At 46.2% G+C, this 21,900-nt stretch overlaps 1 protein-coding gene across 8 annotated transcripts in view; it reads left to right on the top strand.

Annotated features, from left to right (window-relative positions):
* CADPS (calcium dependent secretion activator) overlaps nt 1-21,900 on the top strand; it is a 220,138-nt gene that overhangs the window by 88,412 nt on the left and 109,826 nt on the right. For all 8 annotated transcript variants that reach the window (XM_075762315.1, XM_075762310.1, XM_075762314.1 and 5 more), the window contains exons 7-8: nt 16,387-16,498; nt 20,694-20,833. In XM_075762315.1, coding sequence (XP_075618430.1) covers nt 16,387-16,498; nt 20,694-20,833 — 252 coding nt within the window. The remainder of the gene's footprint in view (nt 1-16,386; nt 16,499-20,693; nt 20,834-21,900) is intronic.

Below are 21,900 nucleotides of genomic sequence, written 5' to 3'. Positions count from 1 at the left end.
TCCATAAGAACCTGCAGTTGTCATTATTTTAGGTATTTTTATTGCTTCAGTGGAGAAAGTTGTGCTCTATTTAGGGGAAATTACTATTACCCATACTGAAAAGCACACTTCTGGGTTACATGTGCTTGTTTAGCTTGGTCTGTTCATCCCACTTTTGTTCAAAGGGTCTGTCCTTCCTTACACAAGTCTTCTTGCCGTCAGCCATAGGACCATTTATACAAGTGTTGTTTTGAAAATAAGGGCTGTGGGAGTGAGCCCTTTAATTGAGTGGGTCTTTTTATCATAATGAAATGTACAGTGTCTGGGCATGAAGCCATCAGCCCTCAGGAAAATTCAGCCAGCGCTGAATGCTGCGGCGTGACACGAGTTATGCAAGTCCATCACACTCATCCTCTCTCTGCACTGGCTTCCCATAAAGGTGTGGGTCGGACCTGAAGTCCTCTGGGTTGCTCCATCACTTGGGTTAATGCGTATGGAAATGCCTTAGGTGGGGAGAAGGTTTGACAGTTGCGTTCCTTGAGAGTCCTCGGACTTTTTACTTCCAAAACCAAACACCACCCAAGCTGAGGCTCTAAAATAACCTTGCACAGAAACCAGAGACCATCACAGAAAGCTTGTCCTTTTTTCTTCTGTGCATTAGAAGTGCTTCTTTCACCGTGCTTCTTCTCCCAGACACAACAGCCCAGGCGGGGAAACCAAAGCCCTATGAAAGCAATTTACTGCACTTAGATTCTCCTCTTCAGAAGAGAAGGAAGAAGAGAATGAACCAGATGTGACATGTTTGTCATGTTGCTTAGAACAAGACTTGAAGGCCCTCAGGTACTCCGGTGATGAGGGCAGTGAGAGAAACCGCTCAGAAAAATCTTTGGTGCATTTCTGAGCTACGCTGCCTTGCAGACAGAAGATTTGTGGTCAGCCAAAACAGCCTTCTGGAGTGTCTCTTTAGGTGCCAATGTCACTCTCACCGAGGTCGTTCACATGGTGTTTATTGTATACTTTTTGTCATAAACAAGACACTCATTGATAAAGGAACTGGATGAGCAAAAGCATGCTGTACTGCTCTCGAGGGCAGCTCGCTCCCCAGGCGTCCCCGCATTTGTGTGCTTTGGCAGGGGACGCTGCCTGGCCAGGGGGTGGGGAGCACACTGCGGGGATTTTGAGCCTCGGCACTATGAAAGTGTAAATACTGAGGCAGGTTACCCCTGTACATCCCAAAACTTCTGTATCTTAAAAAACCTTTTATATCTTTTATAGGCTCAAAAAATAGAAATGCAGATTAAGTGCCTGTACTCAGAAGCAGCAGTGAATACAGTTCTGGAAACAGGCAGTATTTTCTCATATTTAACTCTTCAAACTGCCTGAAATTCAGTTTTGCCATTGTCTGGAGGCTCTACAAGCTACAAAAGACTAAATTTCTCATATGCGTCAGAGCAAAAAAATTACATTTGAACAGTAAGATTCACTGGAAGACTTCCCTTTTTTATGACAGCCCTGTGTCCTGCGGAGGTGGAAAGAAGAATGTCACGGGGCCACATGACCTTAGAGAGTCATAGTATCATAGAACAGTTTGGGTTGGAAGGGACCTTAAAGCCCACCTAGTTCCAACCCCCCTGCCATGGGCAGGGACACCCTCCACTAGCCCAGGTTGCCCAAAGCCCCATCCAACCTGGCCTGGAACACTTCCAGGGATGGGGCATCCACAGCTTCTCTGGGCAACCTGTTCCAGTGCCTCACCACCCTCAGAGTGACATTGTAGGATATCTTTTCACCTAAGAATGACTCATGGAGTTGTTCACTGTATTCTCACGTGTCCTTGAAATGCCAGCCCTCAGCTGAAACATGCAGGCCACAGCACACCGGTGGCGGTGGCTGCTCTTCAGGGGTGCTAACCAGGACTACGCACCTCCAATAAAAAAAGGCAATTTCCCAGCCGGGGAAGGATTTCCAAAAGCACCGGTCTAGTTGTGTGAGAGGTTCACCTTTTGTCTTCCCTGGTGCAAACCCAGCAGGTTTTGAGAATAAGATGTTCAAAAGCATCTTAGTGACTTTGGAGCTTGAATCCTGTCTGTAGATCTTGAAAGAGGCAGGGTAGCAGCAGCGTTAGCAGCCACACGTACGAAGTGATCAGATGAGTTGTGAGCAAGGAGTGTGGCTCGTGGGACAACAGTAAATACTGGTCGTCTTTTTCTTCTTAGGCTCCATGTTGGATTCCTGACATTTGAAGCCCAATCCCTTCATGTGAGGATTATCTGCCTCAGCGCTGGTACAGGGGATGGCACAGTTCTAGAGAAAGCCAGACCTGAAATAGCAAGGGTTATTTCAGATTGGGCTTGCAGTTTATTATTAGTAGTGCTTTTAATAAGTTGTGTAAGAAAAAGCCTTTGTATTATGCCCCAACTTGCAGATGCCTCTACAAAATATCCCAAATCCCTGTGCGAGCAGGATTTTACTGCTTTTCATGCTGGAATTGTATTCTTGCAGATCTTTGAGGGTTTTACCCCCCCGCCCCGTCTTCCCTGCGTGCTGGCCTGACATCTGCTCTCTCAAAGCTGAGAGGGTGAGGTGGCTCAGCACATCTCCGGCACTGCCCTTCCAGGAGTTGCGTTAGTAATGCTGCTGTGTGCACGGCCTGAAACACAGGGTTGCCGAGGGGTCTGGGAATAGCACAAAAGGTCCAGCCACAACACCCCTGTCCTGTGGTCCCTAAAGAGGCTGCTGGATATATTTAAAGTGTGACTTGTGCTTGTAGCAGTGCTCATGGGCTGTACCAGTGATTCATCGTCTCATATCGCCTTTGATGTGAGCAGAACAAAAGAAAACAAAGAGACCCAAACAACAGCAAGTCCTATGTGCCTTGTGAATAAATGCTGTATATTCACCTGGCTGTATTTCAGCATGCAGAATCAGGTGCGTTGTGCTCAGCTGAACCATTTGGGTTAAAAGCAGTAAATAACCTTTGGGAGAGAATCTGGCCAACCTGGCTGGGTATTTTGGCATGCCCACGAAGGGACGGAGGTGTGGGCTCCTCCTCTGACTCTGGAAGTGGCTTCCTTTGGAGGTTATATATCCCCCCTTGCAGAGCTGCCTCTTCAGGACTAGTGCAGAGTCATACAGTAGCTCAGACTATAAGAGGTGAGGATGGAGCTTATTATTTTTGAAGGAGAAAAGATCACTCTTTGTTGCCTTTTTTTTTTTCCCCCCCTGCAGTTTTCTTAAGCATGTGCTATTGAGTCAGTGCTGGAGAGAGGACACTCAACAGGTCATTTCTTACATTGTTTATCATGACCAAGAGCTTGTGCATCATGCCCTCTCCAGGAATTCACTTTTGATAAAGTAATGTCTTTGGTAAACTTTTAAACCTCTCTGTCTCTGTTCCCTTAGCCACCGCACTAGGAGACGGGCACTCTGTTTTCTCTTTGTGCTCGTTCCTGATGCTGCTCCCTGATTTGCTTTCAAGGTGCTCTGACAGCTCAGCTGCTTATCTCTGCTGCGACAGGCTGCCCTTGTTCGGATCCCTACACCAAACCTCCAAGCTTATTGCTCAGCTAGGGTCTTATTTTCAAATTGGTGTGCTGCATCCATCAGAGCCCGCTGTCTGACCGTGAAGAGGGACAGGAACTCCACAGCATCCTTCCACAGCACCGTTCAGTGACCACCTCCCTCTGAGAGATGGGCACTGAGCAGCAAAGGGAAGGGAGGCTGGTGAGCAGGGATGCCCTCTCTCTCTTTGCAGAAGAGGAAAATCTGATCTTTTCATTCAGGAATCCCCTGCCTCGGGCCCTGGCATTTGAAGCGATGCACAGTGGCTTTGCACAGAGTAGGAGCATGATATGAGCATTTTGTTGCAGTCAGTGTTTTGCTGCCACGGTTAGTTGGGAGGTGCCGTAAACGCTTCCCTGTGGTAAAATGAGAAAGGTCCTTTTGAGATGAGCTTGCGTGTATGAATTACAAATAAATATTCTGTACCCTGTAGAACAAATCTAACTCCACTAAACTGCAGGGGTTTATACTGATGTGAGTGGGAGCAGAGTTTAGCCCATAATTCACGTTGTGTATCGCTCAGTACAGCCGTTGGTGCTGTGCTTGGTAGGTCGCTTCCAGACACGTGTGGTTCTGCAGTCCCGGAGGCTGACCAGGGCCTGTGGCATTGCTGTCCTGGCTGCGGTGAGCCCCGTGGGCTCTGCACATGGGCAGGAGAATCAGCCGCCTTCGACTTCCCGGAATGAACCCACGCTACACTCAGAGCTGTTGCTGTCTTGCGGAGGTATCACCCCATGGCAAAGCTCAGGCAGAAGACCTGCGTGGCTGCACAGTTTTAAGCAGTCATTCTTATTTAGGTTTGCGTGCCTAGCTAAGCCCTGTGTAAGCAAAATTCATCATGTTGAGTAAAGAACAAAGCAAAAGGAAATTTTAGGAGATAGCTGCTTTTTTTGCCTTTTTTTTTTTCTCCTCCCTTTTCTAGTTGGCTTCAGCATTAAATATAAGCTGTCTTAATTACCCAGACTGATAGGCTTGCCTTTCCAGTTGCATGATTTTGTTTCACAGCTGTGCAGATGTTTACAGCTCTTTTTCCTTAGGAAACCTCCAGGAGCCTTATGAATGTGTCAAAGTAGGTGGCCGAGCCCTGGGTACAGCTGACATTAGACACCATCGCTCCTGAGGTACAGACCTCGTCCCTGCGGTGAGGGTCTGAGCAGAGGTTCAGTCTGCCCCAAGGCATCTGTTGGGGAAAAGTCTTCCAGGAGAGATCTCCAGCTTTGCTCTGCACAAACATGGTGCAGATGCTCTGAGCCCATGCTGCTGCTGCGCTAAGAGGTGACAACGACAGGGACAGGAACTTCAGGGGAGTTGCTTTTAGCCTCTGTGAAGGGTACAAAGAGGTGTCCGAATTCCCTACTCAAGATTTCTTGACTTACAGCTGTTTAGCGTGTCTAGGAGCCAGTTTTCTGATGAGACTCTGCACAGCTTTGCACCTGAAGGGTTCTGCTGTTAGTTCGGTCTGACCTGCTCTTCAGATCCCCTTTTGTGTGTATGGTAGTATTTCCATAATGCTCCTGAGATTTATGCTGTGACGTTCCCATTTTTGAAAGTGGAGGCTGTAGACAAGTCATTAAGCACAGCAAAAAATGCACTAAAAAGTTATTACCCAGGTGAAAGCGTGTGATCTATTATGGGAAGTCTTCACCCGAGTGGTTTAGTGGCCTTGTTAATTAGAAATTCAGAATCTCTTCTGATGCTTCCTTGTAGCTGCTCAGCCGGAGTGGTTCTATAAAAAAATCTGCTTTAGATTAAGCAGCTGAGTTTTTCCCCAGAATAAAGGCAAAGCCCCGTAGGGATTCCCTTACCCCAAGCGTCACTCAGATGGCTGCACTGCCGTGGTGTGGCCTCCTGGACAGCAGTGCAATAGTCTGCTGGGACTGCAGATGGTCATCCCAGGTATGGTCCTACCCCCCAAAGGTCTCATGTGCGGGTCCCTCCTCTCTCCTGTTCTGTAAATGTTACATGAGAAACTGTGTTGGAGAATAATGAAGGCTTGTTTCTATAGACTTACCTCTTGTAGTTGGGTTCTCTGGTATCAAGTAAGTGCAAGCTCTGGTTGTTTTCCCTGACCTTTAGAGCATACATAGCATTTCTTTCACATGGATTCTCTGGTGTCTAGTAAGGGTTGAGCTCATGCACCTTCTCTTTCACAGATGAATGTCTCTCTCTTCTCGCCAGCTGTCTACTTTCTTAAGTGTTCCTATGCACTTGTGAATTATGTATTCCTGTGATAACGCATACATTCAAATTTAAGTATTCCAGAAGGTGTGATGATGCCTAAGGCGATTTTCATCGACACCCGTCTGCTTCATCACTCCTATGCATGCAACCTTAAGATGGGATAGTAAAGACCAAAAGGACATTGAAATGAGACTGGGATTCAATGATCCGAAGCAGTGCTAAATTAAGAGGAGGAGTGCAAAACAGAAGTCCTAGGATACATTCAGTGTTCTTGTTTAACACCCATGGCTGGTGTTTTTAAAAAAATTAAGCCATACCTTAGTGCAAGTTCTGCACATCACTTGCCAAGGGAAAGGCTGGGGATAAGACATGTGAACAGTGCCCAGTTGTTGGTTTATTTATTACGTGCTGTGTACAAGTAGTGCACATTATTATTTAATGAGGGGTACTAGTGCTATTGCTGGTTGCAAAGTAGCGTAGGGAGATAGCATGCTTTAAAGAATTGGTACTGTGCCTACTCCTGCCTGGCCAGAGCTCTGGAAGAGGGAATGGTTTCTTGGGAAGGCCAACCTTGACAGGGATTGCTCAACATTTTAGTTGTCCCTTTTGTGAAATGAAGGTAGAGAGGCCTGTTGCCTTTGTGAAGGAGCTAGGTCTCCCAGTGAACGGCAGCACTACGTGTGAAAGCGCTTAAAGGGGGCTGTGCGCTGCTGTCGTTACAGGGTGGTAAGATTTGATAGAAATTATGAACCACATCTCAATTAAATAATTGTTCTGTGAAATGAGCAGCTCTGTGGCTGGTTCGCTGGAGTATCTTTGGCCAAAGGAAACTTTGGTTAGCATGTGTGTGCCATTGCAGTCACCTTATACAAGAAGTGGTAACAACCACGGGTAGTAAATGCTCACAGACCCATTTCATGAATGAAACTCCCTGTCATGCTCTATCCAAAGCAGATATACTGATAAAGTGCATACAGTAGGCAGCCCTTGTAAAAGCAATTATTCTTTCAGTTCAGACCTCCCAGTTAAAGGTTGCTGGGCTTACATTTCCATTTATTCCTGCTGAGCTTTTCTCCTCTAATTGTAATATCATAGTATTAAGCGAGAGCACAGGGCATTTGAAAAGCAGTCATCATTTGAATCACGCTAAGTAATCATGCTACTTATTTTCCCTGTTAATACCCCGAAGATTGTGGTGAATAGCATTGCCATAAATTCTCATCCAAACCAGCCGCGGGATTTCTGCAGCCAAGCCCAAGCCCGGGAGGCGTGTGGTGCTGGGCAGGGGAGGTGAGGCTGGGCTGGAGCAGGCATGGCAGAGGGACATCTCTGGGGCAGGAATGCCATCTTGTGGCCATAAATAGCTATTATGGGATTAAATCCACCTCCCGTCCCTTCTTACGGCTTCCCCGTAACACTTCTCCTGTGCATCAGCTACGCTCAGGAAACAGAAATCAGGCTCTGCATTTTCTATTTAGCCAAGATCATCCTTTTTTGGGTTCCTAAAGCTGTGCTGTCGGCCTCAGCAGCAACTCTTGGCTGCGGTGCCCTGGCAGCCGAGTGACACGGTGCTGGCACAGGAACGGGGTCTGCAGGGACTGGTTGTGAGCCACAAGCAGATCAAGAGCAGACCTTCACAGGCTTTGCTTTGCTGCAGTCTCCGTCAGCTTTACCCTATTCCTTCTGCACCTTGCACACTCAGACGCAGATGTGATGCTCTCCTAGACATGTTTCTCTCAGCCGGCAGTTGTAGCGTTGCCGTAGCCAATTTGAGGATGTGGGAGTTGCAGCTCCTGGAGAGAGAGATGGTGCCTTTTATCAGCTGTCTGGTACTGCTGGCTACATGATGTTAAGCAAGATGGTGTCTCCACGCATGACACCTACATGTGTCTCTGAGCTGTGGGAACAAAAAATGGACAGTCCGTGAAATGCTGCAGGTTGGAAGAAATCCTTAGCTGCTGCTAGGAGGAGGCCGGTCCTTAGGGCTGTGCTGTCTCTGCTCACCTTTTGGATAACACCATAGTGCTTTCTGCAGTGGTGTTTTTGAGTAAATGAGCCCCCTTCTCATAAGCAAAAGAATTGCTGCTTATGCTTTTTTTGGCAGAGGGAGTATTAAATGCTCGGCAGGAATTAGGACATCACAGGAAGCCATGGATTCCCTGAGAGGGCCCCTGGGTTATCTCGTCCGTGCTCTGTGCAGACATGGCCTCGCTCGGCATTGCGTAGCTCCAGGGGAAGGCAGGTACAGCCACCGCTGCCGGCCAACGCGTGCGGGGATGCTGACTTTCGGTCACCTACACAGCAGCTGCATCGGTGGAAGCAGGTTTTACTGTCGTTATAAAGTCTGCGCAGGAAAGTCTAGGAGGAATCAAATCTGTTTGCGCTGTCACTCCTACTTCAGCTCAGCTTCTTCCGAGGGGATGGGACTGAAAGGCTGTTCTGTCAGCAGAAAGGGAGGAGAGGAAACAAACGTGAACAAAAATAGGCTGCGTTGTCAATCTGTGTCTGATCGCTTTGGTTATCCTGTTCTGAAGGTGAGTAAACACATCAAACTTTTACCATGGGAGGAATCCCAGAGGAGGCTCAGCAGCTCTTGGGAATCAAGCCGTGCTACGGATACAAACCGTTCTCAATCCATTTCTCCAGGCAGAGTGGAAAGGTACCTTTCCTAGCACCTGAATTGTATTTCCTAGTCCAGGACGTTTTCACACGAGCAGAACCATAGAATATTCTCTGCATCTATATATATTCTTTGAGATTTTCATTTCAGATCTGCAGCAGTCACCTCCAGCACCCCTCTTTAGCAGTGGAAAGGCAGGATCGCTTTTAGGGCAGGCTTCATTTCATCTGCTTGCTGCCTCTAAATTGGGATGAAGCAAATTAAGGTCTAACTCCATTGACTATTAATTTGATCTCTCCATATTACAATAGCAGGAGCCCAAGGCAAGTGCCACAGGCACACGTATATGGTAGTACAGTCCCCTACATTTGTGGTTTTCCACAGTTTCGATCGGTCTCGTGTCTCAGCATCCTCTCCTGCTCAAATCCTTTCCTCGGAGTCATAGTTACATTTGAGGCCCTCTGTGGTGTGTGAATTCCAAACTCAGTCCCACAAAAACCACTGAATAGATTAAATGACTTGCTGTTTTAGCAGGGGATGGCTGCTGCGGGGAGGAGGAACCAACACCTCTCATGCTTCATCCACAGCGTTATGCGCTCGCTGAACGCTGCAGAGCAGACAGCACACGCTTTCCCCTTTGGTGTCTTTACTCAGCACCTTATTTTCATTCTGACTAAATTATTTTTTATCTCTCAGTAATGATATCTCTTGAGATGGTGTGTCATCCACTGGGTTATGTCTCTTAGAAGAACTCAGCTGACCTCAAGCGAGGTTTGTAGTCCTACCGCAGTAAGTCACAAACCAGTTTGTAAGGGTTCCCAACCCAGCATCCCCAAACGGGCTATGGTTTGTGGCATGCTCCCCCTGAAACCCCGCAGGTCTCCAGCTGTGTGACCCAGCCTGTGGGTTTTCTTGGAGAGCCTGAAAAAAAAGCCTGAATTCTTCTATTGCCTTCGGGGTTTTTCAAATCCCAAAGACACAAACCAAAAACCTATTATCCATCACCATTACTCATGAGGGTTGCAAAAAATACATATTTTCCCCGAAGGCTTTGGGATGCCCTACTTCTTTTTATTACTGCTTTGTGACCCAGCTGGTGCAGGTGCGAGCACCTGCCTCTGCCACGCGTCGTGGTCACATCCGTGCTGTCACATCCCCTGCCAGTCTCACCAGCGCTGATCCCAAAGAGGAGCGAGCTGTCTGCTCTCCCACCACCTGCTTGTGAAGGGCTCAGCACGTGGGCAGCATTGTCTCATTTATGTCGTTCCCAGAAGTTCACAAATACCTGTTTCTGGAAATGAAACGACTATTTTCATCCCGGTGGAATTAATGCTGTCCCTGCATCAGGTTTTGCTGTTGAGCTGAATAAGTCTGTGCGCTCTGTTATAACGAACTGCAGCCTCGCAGTATGGGCAAAGGAAGATCAGAAAGACCGCTAATAACCATAATTTTGGTTTCTGTTTCATGTTTTTGAATGGCTGGTATGTGTAAAGCGTTAGAGAATATAACAAAAAGCTTTCCTGCATGCTTCTTCACATACAGTTAACTGTTAAATGCATTTAAAAGCTGTGTATTTTCTTCCTTGCGTGTAGCTCTGGAAATATGTAAAAAAGAAACACACTTTAGCATTACATTAGAGGAAAAGATGTACTACTCCATCAGCTGCATGAAGGTAGGTTAGCGCAGTGCCTGGTGTGCTGCTTCTCTATCTTTGTTTTTCCCAGTGCTCGAGCTTTGGGCATACATGATTTATGGCCCAAGATTTAAGGCTGTTGCCTGGAAAGGTCTCTTCTGGGACACAAAGAGTGGGCTGAAGAAAGAAAACCATCATTTCTTAGGCAGGATTTCTGGAAGAACTAAATCAAGACTGTACGTAGCATTTCAGTCTCCCAGCGATGAAGCGGGATCGGACGTCTCCATCCTCAGAGCGGGATCCAGCTCCAGCAGGCACCACGGCTGGGCACTGCGTTTAGCCGAGAAACCAGGGCTGGATTAAAGGTGAAGCAGTGACCCAGCAAAAGGTGATTTTGCTGACATGTGTTTCCTCAAAAAAAGGCAGCGTCTATCAGACTGCTGTCTGTGCCACCCTCTTGAGCTTCCTTCCCTGGACAGCTCGCTTTGGAGACCAAATACAGATAGACCAGGAGGGACACAGACACGCTGGTGTGGGTGCCAGGAGAGAAGAGGTTAGGGATGTGGATGAAGAGAAGTGCATGAAGCACAACCCTTTGCTGCCTGCACCGGCAGCGCGTGAGGGAAGCGGCTGGACCGGCCGGTCGTTGCGTTCTCACCAGATCCCATTCTGGCAGCAGAGGACAGCAAGTGAGGTTAAGCTGGCCTTGCACGTTTTGTCCCAGACATGGCCACAGATATTGAAAGCCTTTCACATGGGCCTCCCTGCCTCTGTACGCAGCCAGCTGGCTGCTGTGGGGAGGTGGACGGCACTGGGTGTTGGTTTAGGTGGCTGTGCCCCTGCGGGGATGGAGACAGCTGCACGCCGCGTTCTGCATCCCCAAGGACGTGCTCCGGGCCTGGGAGGGGACAGGCGTTGCTGCTGATTCAGTTACATTTGAAAAATGATACTGAGCAGGTGGCTAAATAGACTAGTGCAAATCTAGCCAACATGCAGGAATATTATTCTGCAACACTTTTTTACTTAAGCAGTGAACTTGTGGGAACGAGGCAGAAGGGCAGCATCTCCCGCAGAGAAGTGCTGCGTCCCGGGATTCCACTGTGTATGTTGAGCGTAATACACACCTGGAGGGAACCCACCAAGGGAAGAGCGTAGCTCTCCTTTAATACACATTTTTACTTCCATTTTCTGATTTTTTTCACATTTATTCCATGCAAGCTGGCAAGCAAACCCATTTAAATAAATATATCTGAAGAGGGAGGAAAGGTGTCCTCTGGCAGTTTTGAAGCCCATGAGAACCAGTCATAGATCACGTTTAAATGTCAACCCTGTCGAAAGCACATCACTCTCCAGCTGCTCCGGTGTTAGCCTACTGACAGGCCGAGCTGGTTAGCAGGGCTGATTCATGGCCCGGCAATATAATTCAGTTGTGTTTGTTCATTATTTATAGAAATCACAGGCATCAATGTTCTGACCACATCAGGTTATAAGAGCAATGATGGAAGGAGGGTTACTGTTTGAAATTAGGTGGGGACTAAGCAGACTTGCTGGAGACCAGTACATGAATGAAAGAATTTAATGCATTCTCCTGGTATTAACATGTATGTTCACTTTTGGGAAGGTCGTAGGTGCTAGAATTTCCTTTACAGGAACTTACACATTCAATAGAAATGACTAAGTCAATGTCTCTCAAGGACAGCTGAGAAAATCGTGGATTAGGCCCCGTAAGTGGGATATCGTAGAGAAAAGCCGCTGGAGCCAGAGACCCTGCTGCCTGGTTTTATGCGATACATAAGTGCAGTCAGGACAAGGACCCTTGCAGGGTTTTGCTCAAGCTTTATTCATATCCCAAGTATTTTTTTAATCACACACTGTAACATAGCAGTGTTGTGGTGTTTGAATGATTTTGTCCGTTTGTCTATGTTTACTAAGTAGTTTTTACTAAGTAGTAATTTAGCTTTATAATTTCCATGTCTGCATTTTCGTAGCACTCAGAGGCTACAGCCAAAGATCAGGATATAAAGCACTTTACATCCATAGGATGAAGACAGTTGTTTCTGCAGTGACTTTATACAGGGAAAGGGTAAAAACTTGGTGCAGCAGCAAGGTGAGGAGCCTAGGTGGTTTTACATGTTTTGTCCATAAGTTGGGAAGGGCTGAACCTGAAGGTTTGCCAGAAGATCACCAGCATGTTGCTTGAAACAGCTGACAGCAGCTTGGTCCGAGCAGCCTGGCACCTGCATGGGCAATGGCATCACTTTCCCTCCGTGTGCCAGTAAGGGCAGTGCCTGCGAGAGCTCCCAAATGCTCCTGAAATCAGACAGGTCAGCCCATCCTTCAAGTGCTCCGTGTTAGATGAGCCCATGGAGGTAGTGGGGGACAAAGCTGATCTTTGTCCCTTGTTGTCCACTCTGGACATGTGTCATGTTATGTTTCATTCAGAAAAAAAATCTCAGCACTTTAAGCTGTTTGGTTAGTAACTGTGATGGCACCTCTGGGTGAATCTGTAGACACAAAGTGATCTACTTATTTTGCTTGTATAAGGTAGAACAAGGGCCAACATTTATTAAGTTAGTACCTGAGGCATACCTCATCCTCTGGCTCTTTTCAGCCAGAAGAGTTTAGCTACTCACCCTAAGTTTGATGCCAAACTAGAAACCCTGGAGACACAAGTAGATCCTAGTGAAACCACTAGAACAGCAGAGATGCTGTAAGTAGGGTGGTAATTCTAGCAAAGTCCTTATGCACGGCAGCATTTCTTGGTCAGCTCCAGGCTTTGGGATACAGTGGGCAATAAGAAATGCTGGGCTGAGGGTTTCAGGTAGGATTCAGATAGTTGATATGGTCCTAACTGAGAAAGTACTGTCAGAATTTTTCTGCTTGTGTACTACTTTCCCGTGGCGTTTGTCTGTCTGTCTATCTATCTGTCTCTGTCTCTGTATCCTTTTGGCCAGAATGACATTATTTGTCCTCATGTGCAGATGTATTATTGCTTCGAAGCATCAGCATGAGCTCCGTGATATGGGGACAAGATAGCATGGCTACTTCATGAGAAGATTTGTCCAGAATGGGTCCTAAGGCAGTTTCCCAACAAATAAACTCCTGCAGTGATAACTTGCTTAATTATTAAATACAGAAATGAAGCCATTACATTGTTAGTCCCTCAGAAGATCCTAATACCTAACTACTGTCCAGAGCTAAATTTCTGAACAATAGTTTAATACACAGCACAGATAAACTGCATACTTAGATTGAATACAAATGATGTTTCAGTGACATGAATTATGGCCTTATGCTGAGCATCACTATGGCAACTAATGACATCACCGCAGGCTTCAACCTGCACAAAACCCAACTTCTGAGGGTCTCTATTTGTTGGCGTGGATCTTTTCAGGGCTTTTGTGGGTATGAATATGTAAGCATCACAGTGTTGTCAAGGGTTTGCTATGTATGTTTACTGTCATTTGAAACATTTATTCCCTTTGTGGTTGATGTTGTTCTCATGAAGGAAACCTAATGAAAATTACTGTTTGTATTTGGTTAGTAACATTTGTTGATAACATATGGTCTGGGAATGCTTCAGCAAATAAGAGCTTTTTAATAGTAAACAGAGATATGAGTTCTATAAAGCAGATGCTGTCAAAATACAAAGTGTAAGGTTGGATAATTTCTTACTTTTGTGTCTTACCCAAAGCAAGATTATCTTCCTACTTTCCCTGCTGATGACAATGCGGTCTTTTAAGAGACAAAACATAACCTGTGACCTGAAGCTGGAATTAGAAAATAAGGATTTTTTTCTTGGTTCTTATGTTTAAAACATTTATTAGGTAGCGGATGGATCACACATGAAAAAGATGTAGTACTGGGGATCTGACTGGACCTGTAGTACTGTAGATAATTTATGCCAAGTCTCTGTTCCTTGACACTGGTGGCAGTTTGATGCATCATCATAAAAGATGATACATGTGGAACAGTTACAGCAGGAGAGAAAACTTCAGGGCAAAGCTGATGAAGAACCTGAGTTCGTTAATCAGTTCTGCGCTGAACACGCTCATGTGCTAAGCTCGGTTGGACAAGATTTGCTCAGTGGAGAGCAAAGCGTAAACCCATACTCCTTGTGCACAGGATGATGTAAGTTATTTTTCCCAATAACTTTCCAAATGCAAAACCTGCTGTTTGGTATTTATGTTTGAAGAACGTCTAGTCGCTGGACCACATGTCATCTGAGCCTTTTCCTGGTCATTTCAAGGGAATTGCCTTTCTTCAGTAGAGGATCTAGTTTGAATGCAGTGTAAAATGAGAAAGTGTTATGAATAGCGTGAGGGTGAATAGAAGTGATTAGTGAGATACGGTATAATCTCTTGTCTGACTTGCAGTATTTTAGTGTTTTAGACTTGCAGTGTGTGTTCCATCACATGACTCAGAGGTGTTGCTCATGGCACGTTCCTGGTTTCTTCTAGTTTACAAAAAGCACCTTGTCTGTGATTATTCTTCAAGCTTGCTTGTACACTTTGCATGAGGTTGGAAGTGTGATGAATTTTCAGGGTCTCCAGGAACAATGTAGAAATCTAACTCACAATGAATTGTGAAAAAAAACAAGGAGAAAGATAAAGAGAAAAAGAAAGAAAAAGAGAAAAGAGCAACTCTTATCTGCTAGTTTCACGTTGGACCTCTGCATGGTAAGATGCTCGGGAGCATCCTCCTTGCAGTGATGCACTCTTCCCCAGTCCTCCTCTGCTCTTCATCTTTGGCTGAGCTGTTCTTTGTTTTAAGAGTGCTTTGCTTAGCTCTGTCAGGAAGTTACTCTCTGGCTTTATTTTAATAATTTTTGAATTTTCTAAACTGTAGAAACACAGCTTGAAACACAGCTGTGAAGTCTTAAACATAAAAGCACCATGACTTTTTACCCCTTTGCGTAGAAGGTGTATTTTTCTATTCTCTTCTCTGCTACTTTCAAAATTGTTTAAAGCTTGCAAATAGGCATTAGTTCAAGTTCCACTTAAGGTTTGTTCCATGACCCTCTTCAGTCTGTGCTGCTTTGCCAGAGGGGAGCGTTTTCCTGTATCTTAAAAACCTTAGCACAGGTGAGTGATTTGATGTGTCGTTGTGAGTGGCACCACTTGTGGAGGCTCTTCATGAGCCTATTTGAAAAGCCGTGGCCATTAGGATATTGAACAGACTTGGTGTTTCACAGGTTTATTTTCCCTACGATCTCTCCAAATGAAAGCTGACTGCTGTGTAAGGTCCATGTATCTTTAAGAATCCCGTGAGGATGCTCGCCAGCACAGCTCAGGTGACTCCTCATGGATGTCGCCAGCTGCAGCATGCTGCTCGCTGGGACAGGAACAAGACCCAGGAGGAAAGTCCCTGAAACAAAGTGCAATGGGCTGTGGCCAAACTGGAGCTCCATCCTCAAAGCTTCCCCAAGCGTCCAGGTCGAGAGAGGAAACCTCTAGGGCAACAAGGTCAGGCCCATCACCAGATCTCCTCTGGTGGGCTGCAGGGCTGCTGCAGTTCCCACGCTCAGGTCAGCTGCGGGATGGGCTCCCCTTGTAAGACTTAAAATGGCAATTTTGGCCATAGATGTCGGCAGACTGTGGCTGGGACCCTGTGCCTGCAGGTGCCGCTTGAAACGAGTTCTCTGCACACTCATGCAGTTGTGGTTGCAGGAGCTTGCAGATGTCATCTAGAAACTTGCATTCTAGAGGGAGTTTCTCATACTGAGGGTCATTCAGCCACCATAGAGCTGCTTTCCAAGCCACAGGACCAGCCGGGGGATGACTCATGAAGTACAAATAGTAGACGGTGGTCTTGGTTCATTGCGTAGTTGGAGAGGTCGCTGCCTTCTGGCCACTGCCGTCCCATCCCCAAGGAGCTGGTGTCCTGCTCTGCAGTCCCAGCAAACTAGGATTACTCTAGATGTAATGGCTTGAACTTAAACCTGGGCTGGGCTGGGCTGGGACTCAGAAGAGGACCCAGGCTAAATTGGGGTTTCTTCAGAGAAAGCAAACTTCACTATCAACCTGGAAAGGAGAGGTTAATTAGCCAAGAGAAGAGCAGAGGCATGAGTGATTACAGATGTCCTAGGTGCAGATGTCCTCAATCCTCTGGATTTGGAGGACAATTCTGTTGTGACTATACAGGCTGTTGGTGCAGAAGATGCATTGTTCTTTCTAAATAAAAAAGTTCTCTTAATTTTGGTTTTGTGCTGCTCCCAAATACTCTCTTTTTTCCCCAAAGAACCATCATGTTTTTTCCAAACATCTGTCCCACATTTCCCTAAGAAGATAATTAATGCCCTTGTCACTCAGCCCAGCAACTTTGGCTTGTGCCAGACAGCACATTTTTTGGTTAACCATTGCACACCCAAGGTGTAGCACCGCTGAACATCTCTCTGTCCTTATTTTCACAGCTGGGGCACCCAAGGAGACTTCACGACAACACACGCACTTCCTGCAGTGAAGGTGAAGCTGTTCACGGAGAGCACGGGGGTGCTGGCTCTGGAGGACAAAGAGCTTGGGAGGGTAAGGAGATTTTGAGTTTAATAATGTTTCCTTCTGGCCCTGCTTTTCGAGAGAAATCTCTCCTGTACGGAAATATCTTTGGAGCACAACATGCTCTGCTTTTTTGCCAAGCTTCAGGAGAGGGAAAAAAAGCAAGCTCTCCACTGCTGGAAAGGAGCGCATCTCGCATGCTGTCTTTGTTGTGAGTTTTTAATGGCAGCATTTCAGCTGGCTGTGCCTGCACTCAGCAAAGGCAGAAGATCTTGTGTGCGATATTGGCAGTCCGGAAAGCCTTAGAAGTTGCTTACGGAAATGGACATTCCTGAGGCAGAAAAGGGGATTATGCTGAAGGAAAAAGAGGGGATTTAAGTTTGGCAAGAGAGTGTTAAGCTGCTTTCATATCTGCTGAGCAGGCGGTGCATGGTTTGAGCATTTGAAAGCACTGACTGCGGTACTCGCTGCAAAGGGCTTGAAATCCTGGCTTCCCCTGGGGATTGTGGCTGAACTGGTGGCTTCAGTGGGGCTGGGGAATGAAATTGTTCCCATCAATGATGTTAATAGTAAAGATCTTGGATTCCCCTGGTACTGGCCACAGAGCCGACCTTCCCACCCCATCTCTGCCCCTCACCTGGGGTCCCTAAACCAGCTCCCTGGGACCAGTGGCCTTCCATCGCTGCAGCCCACAGCTTCAGAATATCTGTGGACGGCACTTTTCTGTGTCTTTGGGACACTTCAGTTAGTCTCTATGGATTTTTTGCAGCTCTAAAATTTACGTTGGCCTCAGGCATAAGCGGCAGCAAACTCCCTGCCATGCCTTCCTCAGCTCCTCAGGGGTGTGAGATCAGCATGGTGAAGACCCCATGAAAACCATTTCAGGGAACTGTGCCGTACACACAGGCTTGGCATCTCCCACGTCACGGCTCAGCGTGGCCTGAGCTATCTCCAGGAGCAGCCTGGGCTCTGTCTGCCTGGCTCTGCAGCACACCTTGCTCTCTGCCCTGGCATGGCCAAGAAAGCCACTGGTCCTGTGGCACACCAAGTGTGGTGTTTACAATCACGGACTAACCTCTTACGATGTTTCTTGCTAACTTCATGGCTGTGTCTGTAAAACAGTTTTTCCTAATTAACATGGTTTTGTAGTCATCCTATTCATACAAGTGCCAAATGTTCTTTCAGGTCCTAGTGAGCTGTTGATTTAATTTATATCTTTATGGTGGAGAGCGCTGCATGTGATTTTTTTTTTCTCATATAATTTATGTTCATTTTACTTATTTATGTTTTCACATTCATGTAACATCCTTTGTTCTTGCACTTGAGAGAGAGAAATGCAAAGTTACCCCTTCTTTTCTTGTCTCAATCATCTTGTAAAAGAGAGTCACAACCCCTTCAGACTTTCCTCATCCACACCTTCACCCTTCCTTTCTCCCTGTCCTGTTGCTTTTTTCACGACGGGGGTGACCCCAACAGGCTGCAGTACTCCAGCCGAAGACCTACAGCTGCTTTGCCACACAACATCATACTATTTTCAGGATTATTTTCAAAACCTCATTCTTCAAACAGCCCGGCGTTCCTGTCTTTATCCGCTGCAGCATGCTGAGCAGAGCTTTTCACCCAGCCGGCCGTGATGCCATTCAGGGCTTTTTCCCCTGAGTGGTTACACTCTCTGTAGACCCACTTGCTTTGTAAGTCTTGTTTCCACTGGCAGCCATGAGCGGTGCTGACTTTGCGGGTCTCGGGAAGCAATTAGTTGTGCATGTTGTTCTGAGAAAGATGTCAGGCCCCAAAGCAACCCCTCTTGCCCTGAAACGCTGATGAGCCAGCCCCGCCAATGCACTTTAATTCCCGGTCCAGTGGGAAGCCATCCCTCAGCTCTGAGCTTCTGCGGTCTGCAGGACGTGGGCCAGCAGCGGCGAGCGCAGGGAGCCGGGCGGTGATTTCCCCTGGCCCGTGGCCACGAGTGCTTTCAGTCGGCCGAACTTCAAAGGGATGCTCGGTGTGCCCGGAGCAGCCGAGAGATGACGCGTGTCTGCTCAGGCTGCATCAAGATTTCTTTTTTAATGAAATAATGAAACCGGGAGCCTGTTAAGCCCCTGGTTTAGCTGTTGGAATGGGCACGAACCTGTCTGCACGGAGAGAGGAGGGAAGCAGGTTTTATACACAAAAACACCCATGCTCAGCTGCCCTTTGAGAAGCGGCTTTGTGCTCTGCCAGGCATGTACAATGCCCACTTTCTATTGCAAGTGTTAAATTGGCAACCGGCCGGCACTCCTCATTTCGCCACTTTTATTGAAGGGAGAGCTGGAAAATGCTCCCAAGCCCTAAACTGCTGGATGGGCAGCTGAAGGCATGGGAATACATCCTGGCCCTATTGAAGCCGGTGGCAAGGCTCCCATGGGTTTCAGCCGTGCCAAGACTTCATCCACTGAGAGCAAGGAGGGGAAGAGCCATGAATTACAACAACACTGAGCAATGTTTATGCGCCTTTTGATGAAAAAGAGTTAGAAATCAAAGTACAAGCATCCCAAACACCCTGAGTCGCTGCTGCCTCACTGAGAGATGTGATTTAGTGCGTGACCTGCCTTGCAGTGGGTCCTTGGAAGCTGCCCAGAGTTTGGGTCCATCCGTGTTTCTGACAACACCCCTCATGGAGGACTCGCTTCTCATCTTCAGAATTTGCTTAAGTGTGTTTTTTTCCAAGAGTGATGCAGTAGAGACTGGTGTTGCTCAGTTATCTACATAACTAATAACAGCTTCAGATTCCTACCAGAGAAAGCATTAATCTAATTCAATAAAAGAAGTCATGAATAACCGTGATGAATAAGGGTGAAGTCGAGAATCTATTGATGTTAACCTCAGTCTTTGGAGGAGGCAATAAAATAATTTTAAAAATCATTTTAAAATCATTCATCAGAGGGTAATAGCATCAAGGATATTTTGGCAGAAAACAGCCCCTAGGTTGTTGACTCAGTAGTAAAGTTGAAGAGCAGAGGAATACAAGATTATAGTCTGGGCTGGAGTTTGGCAGGAGCACAGACTAAGCGTGAGCAAGGAATGAACCATAGAAGCACAGCAAATAACGAGGGTGAATGCTGCCGTTTGTAAAATAATTTGCTTGCGTAAAGGTTAACGGATTTAAAGGAATTTCTCACTACAGGATAGTGGAGACTTGAATGAATTGATGCCGGGCAAAGTCATCTCTGATAGTGAAAGCATCGGAAGAGGAATGGGCATGGGAGGGAAGAGGGTTAAACCACCTCAAAGGACACATAGGGAAACACCAGGAGAAGATGGTGGCTGTGGTGTAGTTCTGGGAGAACACTCTGTGGTTCGCTGTCTGAGGGAGCTGCTCTGCTTCGTAGGGCTAATGAGTGAGTGGGACAAGCACAGCTATGATCAGGAAAGATTATTCGCCTCTTGGAGCCTTTCAGTTTCTTTGATGATCCAAGCACTGCCATTGGTGTTCATCTGCACAGCTCCACTGCAGTCGTCAGCGCTGTGCTGATTGACCCCAGCTGGAGACCGTCCCATCATTTCCTCGCTGCATGAAATTGCAGCAGAGAGTCCCACAGCCACTGATGTCATGACATGGGATGCGGATTTTATCTGCTGTCATAGTGCAAACACACCAGCTTACCTAAAATGTCCCCTACTGCATCCAGTCTAACAGTAAGCAAAACATCAAGCCAGCTCCCCCGCAGCCTGATAGTAGCAACAGATGAACCATTTTAGGCAGAGCTTTCTGAGCCCTTGAAACAGCACACCTCACATGGGAAATGTCAGGAAGGCTGGAGATTGACCAACCTGTATGAGTCTGAAAGTGGGCGACTGCAGTGGGCAACTTCAGCAAAAATCTTGTTGCTGGTTTGCTAATCGTATTGGTCCACCATCACTTCTAGATTGATTTACTTGGACAGTTGCAAGTTCGTTTATCATGGTCTTTCCTTAAATGATGGGAACTGATAATGCAGTTCTGTTCTGCAGAATCCCATGAACAGTGGCACGGTAGATGGAGGAGCCAAAGAATATATGAACTAATCTCAAAATAATAAGCTGTACTTTAAAAAAGCAAGAAAAAGCCATCCTCACTGATGTGAATAGAAACTTCCAGACTGACTTTTAGGACAAAAGTAGCTCATCTGATGTGCTTTTGTTCCCCATTAAAACCCATTTTGTGAATAATTTTTCCCATTAACATTGTTGATTTTGATGCTTGCAGGTTGTTCTCCACCCTACTCCCAATAGCCCAAAGCAATCGGAGTGGCACAAAATGACTGTTTCCAAAAACTGCCCGGATCAAGACCTGAAGATCAAGCTTGCCGTGCGAATGGATAAGCCTCAAAACATGAAGCACTCTGGGTAAATGCTTGTCTCGATCTGAACTCAATTTGTCTTGAATGTGCATTAGAGAATTTCTCTTTTTTAAGATTCTGGAAGAGAAACTTTTTCTCAAGTTCACAGGAGGTCAAAAGAAAGATAAATATAAAAATGGCATTACTTCAGTCATCTATAATGCACTTTCCATATTCTTAGCATAGTCTTTTTAATGCATATCAGCCAAACACTTTAAATTTTAAACAGTATTCCTCAGGAAATTGCTAGGTTATTTTTTTTCCCTGTAAGGAAATAATAGGTGAACTGCCTGACTCTCTTACTGAAGAATGGTATAATTTCCTAAGTTATTCTGTGTTTCCCTGTATTGACTTCTCAGAACCAAAAATCACAGTGCACCTTCTGCTTGAAATGAAATAAACTCCAATGTGATCGTCATTGTTTATACAGAGGCACACAGCACAATTATGTAGCAATTGCCTGGAGTTGGACTAACAGTCTGGAAGGATCTGGGGACAGGGGGATCCCTGACCGCCGCCCCTGGCTTCCACCTTGGTGCTGTGAAATTAAAAATTAGATCATCCCTTGGAAAGATCTAGCTAAGGCCATTGGCAAGGCTTTCTTCTGTTTGTTCTTCAGAACTGAGGATAACATAAAAAATAGAAACTGTCCAGGAACGTCACTCTTTTGATTAACTCTTTCCCCAGTATGTTTTTGATGCTTAAGTGACTTTGTTTCATTTTTATTTTCGTAGTGTTTTGTTAGATTCAATCCATTATTAGATGGTTTGGATTACTTACCTTTTTGTTAATTCCTTCTCCTCGTCCCCCTGCCTCTCTGCTAATGAGATTAGACCCAACAGCCGTATGTGAAGTTAAATTTTTCCACCATGACCACAGACACCAAAAGCAAGAAAGGACAATTCACCTGTCGTATTTGTTTCCTTGACCACAGCTGATAGAGCAACAGAGCGGAGCAGTCCTGGCTTTTCTCATGCTTTCTTCAACTAACATTTGATTTACAAGATGCTGCTTAAAACTGTGTGGTTTATAAAACTACCTGGCTATCAGAACTGAGATTGTCTTTCTGTTGGT

The sequence above is a fragment of the Balearica regulorum genome, chromosome 10 (genome assembly GCF_011004875.1).
Source record: "Balearica regulorum gibbericeps isolate bBalReg1 chromosome 10, bBalReg1.pri, whole genome shotgun sequence".
In the NCBI taxonomy this organism is placed as follows: Eukaryota; Metazoa; Chordata; class Aves; order Gruiformes; family Gruidae; genus Balearica; species Balearica regulorum.
The sequence above is the reverse complement of the archived record's forward strand: the minus strand, read 5'-3'. Positions and strand labels throughout refer to the sequence as shown.